This window comes from Theobroma cacao, chromosome 2 (genome assembly GCF_000208745.1).
Source record: "Theobroma cacao cultivar B97-61/B2 chromosome 2, Criollo_cocoa_genome_V2, whole genome shotgun sequence".
NCBI classification, from domain to species: domain Eukaryota; kingdom Viridiplantae; phylum Streptophyta; class Magnoliopsida; order Malvales; family Malvaceae; genus Theobroma; species Theobroma cacao.
The window spans coordinates 6,860,459-6,871,645 of record NC_030851.1 but is presented as its reverse complement, the minus strand read 5'-3'; the positions used below and the strand labels follow the sequence as shown (position 1 = coordinate 6,871,645).

General features: G+C 35.6%; 2 protein-coding genes across 4 annotated transcripts; one reads left to right on the top strand and one right to left on the bottom strand.

The window, feature by feature from the left end:
• LOC18608257 (2-carboxy-1,4-naphthoquinone phytyltransferase, chloroplastic) lies at window positions 1,501-5,983 on the top strand. Of its 3 annotated transcripts, none has more exons than XM_018116060.1 (12): window positions 1,501-1,617; window positions 1,698-1,821; window positions 2,491-2,740; window positions 3,687-3,790; window positions 3,870-3,941; window positions 4,050-4,188; window positions 4,401-4,507; window positions 4,589-4,688; window positions 4,782-4,820; window positions 4,900-5,010; window positions 5,122-5,187; window positions 5,389-5,983. In XM_018116060.1, exons 1-12 carry the CDS (start codon window positions 1,584-1,586, stop codon window positions 5,494-5,496), a joined length of 1,254 nt encoding a protein of 417 aa, XP_017971549.1. In that variant the 5' UTR covers window positions 1,501-1,583; the 3' UTR covers window positions 5,497-5,983. The 3 variants fall into 3 exon arrangements, with proteins under 3 accessions (XP_017971549.1, XP_007042907.2, XP_017971550.1); XM_007042845.2 differs by having other exon boundaries at window positions 1,501-1,630; window positions 1,711-1,821; XM_018116061.1 differs by having other exon boundaries at window positions 1,501-1,630.
• Window positions 6,323-8,655, bottom strand: LOC18608256 (40S ribosomal protein S6). Its single transcript, XM_018116062.1, has 6 exons — window positions 8,543-8,655; window positions 8,367-8,431; window positions 8,104-8,161; window positions 7,910-8,018; window positions 7,328-7,600; window positions 6,323-6,801 (listed from the first exon to the last, which is right to left on the bottom strand). The coding sequence occupies exons 1-6, from the start codon at window positions 8,546-8,548 to the stop codon at window positions 6,563-6,565; spliced, it is 750 nt and encodes a 249-aa protein (XP_017971551.1). The 5' UTR covers window positions 8,549-8,655; the 3' UTR covers window positions 6,323-6,562.

Sequence of the window (11,187 nt, the reverse complement as noted above, 5' to 3'; positions counted from 1 at the left end):
AAATTATATCATTATATTTACTTGTGTGCTTAAAAAATAATATACAAATAAATAAATAAAAATTCTTCGATGGAATTTTAAAATGTCATGAGAGATAATTTTTTTGAAAAACTTTTAGATGAAAATTTTTTTTTTGTTAAATTTTGTCAAAAGTGTTAGGGGAATTTAGTAGAAATTTCAATATCAAATATTTTTATTTATTCAAAAAAGAAATAAAAAATAAATTTGAAATATACATAAATAAATAAATAAAATAAATGAGTAAATAAAATGGTGATAAAATTTCGAGAACATTATGCAAGAGATAATTTTCTTGATAAGTTTCAGGTGAGAAAAATTTCAAAATCAAAGCAATCATTGGTTTAACCTTCAATTTTGTTGATGATCAAGAACAAAAATCGATAGAGAACAACCATTGCTAACAAGATAGCAAGATCAACCCACTTTGGGTACGCCATTTTTACATTCCATGTCTTCTTCAGAATTTCTTCCCCTGCTAAGCTGGGTGGCCCTCCAGCTTGAATATTAGGAAATGTCAAGCCTTCGAATTCATTCTTGAACAATCCCTGGTAAGCATACTTGCGGAAAGGAATGTGGTATAGGGGATATTTCAACATTGGCTTGCGAAGATCAGTCGGTAAGCGGAAGAATCCGTCGACCAAAACCATCAAACCTTGTATTCCAGTACCCGCTATGATACCCATCTGAAAATTGGGTACTATACTTGCAACAATCATCATTAGGCTCTCAACCAACATCATGCAAGCAAATAATGTGAGTACAAAGAAGAAGCTTTCAAATCCTTTGTGAAGTCCAGGAAGAAAATAAGTAATTATGCCTGGAATAAGTGCAATCAGAGCCAAGAATGGCAGAGCAGAAAATGTGTTCCCGAAGACAATGGCAGTGACACCATAATGCCCATTCAGTCTTTCTCGTTCAAATACCTGAATGAAGGCAGACATATACATATTAATCAGTCAAAAGATTCAGTCAGTCAGAACGCGAGCACACCTCTTCTTTTCTTAATGATTTATGCAATTATGTAAGAATGTTCCATGGTGACACATAATTTTTTAATTATATGATTAATTTAAATATTGTCATTAAGTATACAAAAGGAAACAGCAGTGCCGTTGAGGATACTGTTTTCTTGACTAGAACCATTTGTAGGTCACGACGTGGAAGGAAAGGAAATCAGATGCAGCCTGGCTTTCTGGTTTAGCCTGCAAAGGCCCAAAAATGGAATACTAATAAAATAAGAGCAATGCTAAATGGGGCCGACTAGTGTAGCCGGACAAGGGAAGGCTCAAAGGCTACCTACACTCCCGATAATGTATTGACAAGTGGAGAAAGAAAAGCAGAGAAAGATAGAAGTCAAAACTTTAACCCAGACTTAAGAGGCCCATTGGGACAAAACCATGAGCTTACATGGCTGAAATTGACCCAGGAAATATTTTATGGAAGGATAGGATTTGGTAGTGGAGATTCTATCGGTTTTCAGTTGATCCTTCCAACCGTATCGAGACAAACAACACTAAATACGTTCAACTTACGGGGGCAGCTTATCTAGTCTTCAGACATCCATGAGGGAGAAAACCAATGACACATTTTACTGCTGTAAGATTACAAGGTATGTTTCTTCTTTTTCTTAATCTTCCTGTGTTCTCCTGTTAATTTCCAATGTTCCCGGTGATCAGCTATAGCCTATAGGCAACAGTGCAACATGTTGAAGCCATTGGCGGCAACGCTTAGCTCCTCGTGCCCAGGGTCTGGTGTAGGAGTACACCACGAAAACTTCGCAAAGCAGCGTTACCTTGCTAGGTGAGTTTCATCCTCTCTGTTGCAGTTCTTAAGAAGGTGTAAACTGTTATTTGTTTGTTGTGTGGGTGGATTTACTTAGTTTGGAGTGAATTGAACTTTGTTTATTGTGCTAGTGTAAGTCTACAGTTTCAATTCTGAAGAAAACCAAAGCTTTACATCATAGAAAGCAGAAAAAGTTTGTCAAATTAGTACTTCTTTCACTTAGAATGCACAATATCGTTCAAATTTCTTGCTGATATACTCTCCTCAAACGAAGAATTTGCAACACAAATTTTTTATGGATTGTTTAATTTTTGCCTGCTTTAAACTGTCTGAGTCAATAGATTTTGATTTCCTATATATCTTTTGTCGATTCTCTATGACAATGGTCCTATCTCTTATGCTGTATACTTGCAAAAGCTCCTTCAGACTTTACCTCTTATACCGTGTGATAAAATATCTCAAATCCTTGAATTTTCGAGGAACTGCATTGCAATTACTGACAACATAGAATTCGCTTTGATCTGATAGCTAGCATAGCGTTTGCAAAAGATGCGTAATTCTGTTAATATCTATCACTCCATGATCCTTTTTGCTCTACATCCCCACTTCACTTTTTCCTGGGATGGAAGAAGAGAGAGAGAGTTCTTGGCCTATGTCTCTACTTTACTTGGATTGTATATTCCTCAGGTCTTGTGAAGGAGGTCGTTGGCCAACAGCTTTCGGAGGATCATTGCATTTCTGTTCTAATGATCAAAACTTTTTTCAAATTAGAAGAATAAGAATCAGGTGCCCAACCCGACGGCAGCATATATTTCCCAAGTGTACGGCAGACATTTCTGACAGCCCCTGTCAAGAGGAGAAAGATGTTTCTAAAGCAACCTTGATATGGAGGGCAATTAAATTGCCAATTTATTCTGTTGCTTTGGTTCCTCTAACTGTAAGTTTCTTGGACACATGGAAGTTCTATCATAATGAACTAGTTTGCTCTAATTAGCAACTTGCTATTTTTAGATTGTGAATCAATTCTATCTTGTGGAGACAGCCTTGGAAGAGTCCATTATGAGAAGCTTAATCGACAATTAGACATGATAAAATAGCACTTAAACCAAGAAGTTTAAGCTAGTAGATACTCACTCTGCTGTTAACAACAGTTTATCCATTGAGCAAAAAAACAATTGTTTATCCATCTAATAATTAGTTTACATACTTGTAACATACAATAATTTCATACTGTTTATGCTTGCTCATGTGTAAAGCAATTAGGCATTATTGTACAAATAATGTAAGTATAGCTGCATGTCATGTAGACAGAAATTATGGATTGTTTACTCTAAAACTATAACAGATTGGAGGAAGAATGGTCAACACATTCATTTTGGTAAATAACTCCCCAGTATAGATAGCTTCACTTCAAAATATTTGCTTGAAAGGTCCTGAGTTTTCATTTCCAGCTTTTCTTTTATCTGGTATACTAATTACTAGGGAGATAATAATTTTGACCTGCTTGGTCAAGTGATCATATATTGATTCAAAATACAAGGAGAACTAATAGTGGACAACATAACAACACGCACAAAGTAACATAATCAACTTGACAGACAGCCTTAATATTGGCAGAATGCACTTGACACCTTAGTTTTAATGTGGTCTCAAACAGATGTTACACTTGAGCATTGGCCAATATCGTGCATCAGCTCGATCAAAAAGTTCATGTTGCTGTTTCGCCTTGTATGTCTCTACCACACACAAAGTTGTAAATTCTTGGTTTGTGCCCCTTAACTGCTGTTGTGATATAAATGTTTGATAAGTCACGAATGTGCTTCTGTGAATCTTAATGTAATACTCTTTATTTGTGCATTACCCCTGTTAATATTTTTGAGCAGGTAGGTGGCGCAGTGGCTTATTTGCAAACAGGCCTATTTTCTGTTAGACGTTATCTTATGCTCTTGGCTTCTTCAGTTCTGATTATTACTTGGATCAATTTAAGGTGAGTTATGGCAGTGGTGAATAGTTAACACTGGATTCTCAGCAACGCTGTTAAAATTTTCAAATTTTTCCATGCACAGCAATGATGTCTACGATTTTGATATAGGAGCAGATAAGAACAAAAAGGAGTCAGTAGTAAATTTGGTTGGCAGGTAAACTTGATTCTTTGCATATTGCCAATATATGTTTCTTCTTTTGTTTGTTTGCTAGCTTTTCCTGTGCTCTGATGAAAAAACTGCTTTGTATATGTGCTTGGAAAGCCGTTCAGGGCCATTTATTGCTGCCTACTTGTCACTTGCCCTTGGCTTCATGGGGCTGACTTGGGTATCTGCAGATGCCGGAAGTATGCGTTCCTTGTTATTACTGGCTTGCGCAATCACTTGTGGTTATATATATCAGGTAGAGGGGATCTAGTTGGCATAATGGGAAGAACTTCTTCAAGCCAATTTCCAACAATTTTTCTCATTTAAGGGGCATGCATGCTGCGTGTAGCAGGCCTGACTTTTTATTTATCCACATGAGTGACAAATGTTTGTTAAATGATCACTTCTATCCAGCTACCATAACATTAATGAGGTTCTGATATCTATTTAACATTGGATCCATTGCAGTGCCCACCATTTCGGTTAAGTTACCAAGGATTGGGAGAGCCCTTGTGCTTTGCAGCTTTTGGCCCATTTGCAACTACTGCTTTCTACCTGTTGCTGGGCAGCACAAGGTTGTTTATTCAAAAAGAATGCAACATTTCTATATTTCATTTTTTTCCCTTCAATACATTAATTTTGGGTAATTTTGGCAGTGAGATAATATTCCTCCCCTTAACTCGCACAGCTCTTTCTGCATCACTCCTTGTAGGCGTCACAACAACCCTTATTCTGTTTTGTAGTCATTTTCATCAGGTTAATATTGTCTTCTTGATCTTTCAATTTGTTATAAAATCTGCATTCTCATCACAGGTTTTCTATTAATAACATAGGTGTTTCATATTTCAGATTGAAGAAGATATGGCCGTTGGCAAAATGTCACCTTTGGTATGCATACTCAATCAAGTCAAAGAGTTTTCTGTGTTACAGAGGGAGAAAACTTTTGTTTTTCCTTTTTATATTGCAGGTCAGGATGGGCACTGAGAGAGCTTCAGTAGTTGTGAAAGGGGCAATCTTGACACTCTATGCTGTTTTATTTGCTCTTGGTTTTTGCAGAGCTCTTCCACTGACTTGCGTTGTAAGTAAAAGTTAAATTGGTAGTCAAAATGCATTTCATCTGATTTATGCTCAAATAGTAGTTCGTGTGTATTCTTATCGCAACTGCTGTGTCTGTGTTTGCTTTTATCAGGTTTTTTGTGCCCTGACCTTACCCATAGGGAAACTGGTTGTTAGCTATGTCGAAGAGAACCACAAGGTGAGTAGTAAACTTGCCTGTTAACCTCAATGTTGGTAACAGAGATAACCCCCAAAGATGCAAATGAGAAAAGTGATTGAAAGATCCTTTTTCCTCTAACTATTTGCACTATTTGCCACATGATTTATAACCATGTGGACCATGACACTGAGAGAGAAGATTATTATCCTTTTCTTTTCTAATACGAATTCTTTCTTACAGGACAAAGGGAAGATCTTCATGGCAAAATATTATTGCGTGAGATTGCATGCTTTATTTGGAGCTGCAATGACTGCAGGGCTGGTCTATGCTAGGATGCTTGCTAAATGATAAGTGAAGAGGTTATCATTTTCTTCTATGATTACAGTTTATACTGCATAGGCTAGATTTAGAGAGTTACTGCGACCAGCTTGAGTACTCTTTAGCAATTTTGAGAGTGGAGAGATTAGGAAATCATTTATCCTTGTCTTCCTAACTCAAAAGTCTTGGATAAAAAGATCAGTTGGGGATTAGGATTCAGAGTTGCAGTGGGACAATATTCTTTGGAAAGGTAAATCTCTGAAAATGTTTGTCTCCAGATCGCTTGGACTGCATGCATTTATTTCTATTGAAAGGAGAATAATAACAGAAAACAGGAGAGGACTACTGGGTTTACTTCAACGCCCTTGTAGATGTAGTGCATAGCGGATAACAATGAAAGTAGAAGCTCGACCATGGTTCAAAATGTTGTCTATAAGCCTATTAACAGACTCCTTGCAGCTGAGGCTTCACGCTCGAGTGAATACATCTGAGCAAGCTCATTCTCTGTGTTGCTTTATCATGCAACTTCTTTTGCTTTTGCATCTTTTTCTTGCTTCTTTTTGGAAACTGTCTACATGCTTTCTTTGGGTGAATGAAAACAAATTCAATTTGCATAAAGTATGCTTGCTTCGGAGCGATGACTGCCTCACTGCATTGCTTTTGGGTAGAAAGGGTTTCATAAGCCTTCACCTCAACTGTCCACGGGCAAACAAGGGAGAAACTAGTAGTCCAAAGTGATCCACTCTCATTTGGATGGCTACGAATATGCTTACACTCTAATCAAACAAAAAATTGCTCATGGAGCTGACTTTAAGGGCAGAATAGGAAGTTAAGAACAATGCTTCAGTCAGCAGTATAATAATTTAAATGCGATTAAACTCACTTGCCAAGTCAAAAGAGCACATTCACAAGACCACGTGAAATAACATAATAGATTGAATGTCAAACTCAAAACATTCACAAAAATCTAAACCAACTCTCAGTATTCAAAATAACAGAACAACATTTGAATACTACGCAAAATGATTGCTGCATATAACACTACAAAAACTGACTACTGACAAAACCCATTGCCAATCAAAACTTCACAAGCAATCTAAGCCACAACTAATGGCTTAGAAGCAGCAGAGAGCTTGGACCTCCTCTTTGCTAAACTCTCACTACGGCGCTCCCGCTGCTCCTTCAATCTCAAGGCAAGCAGTTTCTGGTACTCAGCTGCTTCTGCCTTGGCCTTGGCAATTCTTTTCTTCTTATCTGCAATTCTAGCACGCTTCCTCTGGAGTGTCAATGGAGTTACCAGCCTCTGGATTTTTGGAGCTTTACTCACCTTCTTGCCTGTAAACAACATGGATTATTCTCAGTAAGCAATAGTTTCAATAAAGAATCACCACTCTCACCAAGCCTCTCTCATTCCAACCCTGATCCGATCTCCAATACCATACTTCCTGCATGCTCCATGCATGAATAAATGAAAACCCATAGCCCTTTTTTAACTCCATTAGGAGGGTTGACAATGGGATGGGCAAGGGCCATGCCGATGAAAAGCACATAATCATATTTTAACAATGCTAGAAGCTAGAAACCTAGAATTATAGTTGGGGACATATTCACATAGATTAATGTCAGTCAGGAGAAAATGGAGAGAAAGCAGACACAGAATTTCAACCTAATAGTGCGCACATTATGCACTGTGCTATGGTCTAGAAGATAAATTCATGCATTAAAGAGACCATTTGACAGTAAGCAATTAAGTGGAGAATGCCTATGTAGCTATGGAAACATAACACATCCACCTAGTCTCTTAAAATCTTGTGGCCATCTTTATTACAAAAGAAAATGAAAGATGAGAAAGCAACTTTACCAGATTTTGTTGTGAAAGTCCTCCTGTAAGTGTTGACATACTTCCGGACATCATCCTCCTTGGAAAGGTTAAAGAGCTTTCTAATCTTGGATGCTCTCTTTGGACCTCTCATCCTTGGCTTGTCAGTGTCAGTTAGCCCAGGCAGATCATTCTCACCCTTCTTCACTATAACCAAGTTCAGAACAGACAGGTCTTGACTAACAATGCATCCGCGAACAGACTTCCTTCTGCGCTCTCCATTACGTCTTCCGTATCCACGGAAGCATGGGGTACCTGTTCAAGCAATATAAATGAATCAACTCCCAGTTTTGCAGAAGAAGACATGAAGGCTTGGAAACAGCTGCTCTGATCCGTGAAAGCTTAGTGGAGCAATGGGACACCAACCAACAAAGGCAACAATGCTAAAGCATGCATAAACATTAAACGATGCAAGCAGAATTAGCCTAAACATAGAATTACCAGCAAGACCGATGCCTTGATGACAAAAAGAAATTAGAATCACCCTGTTCCGTTTCTTAATATTCACCAATTCCATATCGCACAAATCACTGAAAATATCTATTTTAGAATCAGACCACTCACCTCTATGAAGCAAGAGTCGAACACGACCAGGGGTTAGAACACCCTGCTTCATTGGAAATCCTTGCTTGTCGCAACCTCCCATGATCTTGAAAACGTAACCCTTAAATTCCTGTCAAAACAATAGAAACTCTACTAAGTTGAATAGATCAACCATTACTTCAAACAAGAAATTTAGATGCAAATAGACCACATACCTCACCCAAAGCATCTCCGACAACCTCCTGGGAGATCCTCTTGTCAAAAAATGCCCGACTGTCACGTTTAAGAACATCAATATCTTTAATTAAGTCAGGATTTTAAAGCAAATTTTACAAACTCAAGATAAATCTTAGATTCTGTGTCATCTCTAATCAACGGTTCGATCTTCAGATATCTCATCGCTGCTTTTTGTAACGACTTTCTCAGCTACCAAACAGAAATAAAACTAAAAAAAATTGAAAACAAAAACGGAACTTACAGCTTCTGATCGTCATCAATCTCAAGCTTCTTCTGGCAGCCAGTAGTCGGATTCGCGATATTAAACTGCACAAAAATGAATTACAATTAAATCACATGAAATGAGAGATTTGCGTCTCAAATTAGGGTTTTCCTTCCTTTTATTTATCTATTTATCTTCTTGTTTGTGGTTCGTACCTTCATTTTTGGATCAACTTTAGCTGCTGCTCAAAAGCACCAGAGGCAGCTCAATGAGTGAAACAGAGATGATAAGAGAGAAGGAAATTAGGGTTAATAAAATTGGCTTATGTAGGAAGCGGATGGTTCTTGGGTTTTAAACGGGCGGATTTTATTTGGGCCTCGACACGGGTAGTCTCAATGTAGGCCTGATTGCTCAATATGGATTAAAAATAAAGGGATTATTGGACCGAACTTGTTTAGGCCTATTAATTTGCCCAATGTTTTACAATAAAATAATAAAATGGGTTTTATGTTGAATGTGCTAGATGTTTTAAATTCAAGGAATAATACTTAAAAATACTCTAAAATTATAATTTCCTAAAGTAGAAAGAAACTCCAAATTACTTGCATTACTACATTTTAATGTTTGTGACATGCATAGTACTCCATCTATTGGTGGAAAAAAAAAAACTTTGTAACATTTGTAGATGATTTTTTTAGATATTGCTATACTTACTTATTGCATACTAAAGATAAAGTAATGGAAAAATTTAGAATGTATAAAAATGAAATTGAATTGCATTGTGAATTGCTTATCAAATGTTTACGAAGTGATAAAAGAGATGAATATTATGATTCTAAATATTTTAAGTCCACTAGTATTATTTATGAGATTACCTCATCATACGCATTAGAACAAAATGTTGTAGTGGAACGTAAAAATCGAGTTCTTACAAAAATGGTCAATGCTTTGCTTTCTAATTTAGGTTTGGGAAAAGGACTTTTGGGTGAAACCTTGTTAACGGCTTGCCATATACTAAATAGAATTCCAAACAAAATGAGTAAAACTACTTCTTATGAGCTATAGAAAGGAAGAAAGCCAAACCTTAATTATTTAAGAGTTTAGGGATATTGAGCCATAGTAAGAGTTTTGAAATAAAAAAAAATTAGTAAAAAATGAATTAAATGTATATTTATAGGATATGCTAAACATAGTAAAGCATATCATTTCAGCCCAATGATTCATATTCCATTAATACAATCATAGAATGAAGAGATGCTATCTTTGATGAAACAAATTTCAATTCAATTCCAATACTCAAAGAACTAGTAACAGAAAGTTAAAACTTTCAGAAAATGGTGAGAAAACTATTAAGCTTTGAAAAAGTCAAAGAATTAAAAAAGCAAAGATATATGGATCCGATTTTCTCATGTACTTAGGAGAATGTACAAGAGAAGAAACATGTAAATACTTACCTTACTGCTTTAATGTAAAAGTGAAGTGATCCTCAAACTTATGAGGAGGCAATGAAGTCTCAAGATACTTCATTTTGGAGAAAAGCAAATCAAGATGAGATGGACTTGATAATGGGAAACAAAATTTAGAAAGTGGTCGACCTTCCTTCAAGTTCCAAGTCAATAGGCTGCAAGTGGATATTCAAAAAGAAAATGAAAGTTGATGAAAACATAGATAAGTTTAAAGTAAGGCTAATTTCAAACGGCTTTAAACAAAACGAAAGTGTTGATTGTTTTAATATATATGCACCAATGGCAAAAATAGTTACAATTAGAGTGTTTATAGCATTGGCATCTATACATAAGATAGTAATTCACCATATGGATGTTAAAACAAAATTCCTAGATGGTAAATTAGATTAAAAATATGTTTTGCCTGATCTTTTTTTAGCTTAAAAGCTATTATAAAACTCTTATGAAAAATAATAGTTTTTAAAATTGAGCTATAATTGTTTGCTAAATTTACTTTTTATAAGCTTTTTTTTTATAGATAAGTTGTTTGACAAAACAACTTATATAAATTCTAATTTGATTAGAATTACGATAAATAGTATTTAATAAAGTTAACGTGTTTTTTAAAAGAAAGAGAAAAGAAAGCTCCTATTTGGAGCCTTTTTTTAAGCTTTTTTTTTTAAATTTTGTTCTTTTAAAAAAAGTTACATTTTTTTAAGAGCTTTTCATAAAATAGTGTTTGACTCAACTTCTACTTTTAAAAAGTAGATAAGCTAAAAATAAGCTAAGCCAAATAGGCATTAAGAGGTGCATATGGAATAACTTAAAGGTTTTGTCTTTCCTAGTCAATAAAGGAGAGTATGAAAGCTTGTAAAGTCATTATGTGGATTAAAACAAACACTTAAACAATGGTATCAAAAGTTTGATGAAGTTGTGCTCGCTAACGGCTACAAGATTAATTAATTTAACAAATGTATCTATTCTAAGTTTCATAATGGTAGAGGTGTCATCATTTGTCTATATGTGGATGACATATTAATCTTTGCTACTAATTTGGAACAAGTAGAGGACATAAAAAGGTTCTTGTCAAAGAATTTTAACATGCAAGGTATGGGCGTGGCAGATGTTATTATCGGTATAAGAATAATGAAAGGTAATAATGGCATAATATTATCTCAATTTCACTACATTGAAAAGATTGTAATGAAGTATGGTAAGTCAGATTGTATGTTAATGTCCACGCCTTATGATTTTAATCTAAAGCTAGTACCTTACAAAGATAACCTAATAACACAAAATGAATATGCAAAGGTTATTGAATGCCTAATGTATGTTATGATCTGTACAAGGTCGGATATTGCTTTTGCGGTTGGGATGCTAAGTCGGTTTAGAAGTAATCCAAGTAAAGGACATTG

Coding starts and splice junctions, on each gene's coding strand:
- LOC18608257 (XM_018116060.1), top strand. CDS start 1,584: ATGAGGGAGAAAACCAATGACACATTTTACTGCT. Junction 1,618..1,697: donor CAATGACACATTTTACTGCT/GTAAGATTACAA, acceptor CCCGGTGATCAG/CTATAGCCTATAGGCAACAG. Junction 2,741..3,686: donor TTGCTTTGGTTCCTCTAACT/GTAAGTTTCTTG, acceptor ATTTTTGAGCAG/GTAGGTGGCGCAGTGGCTTA.
- LOC18608256 (XM_018116062.1), bottom strand. Junction 8,162..8,366: donor ATTGATGACGATCAGAAGCT/GTAAGTTCCGTT, acceptor TAAACGTGACAG/TCGGGCATTTTTTGACAAGA. Junction 8,019..8,103: donor TCGGAGATGCTTTGGGTGAG/GTATGTGGTCTA, acceptor TTGTTTTGACAG/GAATTTAAGGGTTACGTTTT.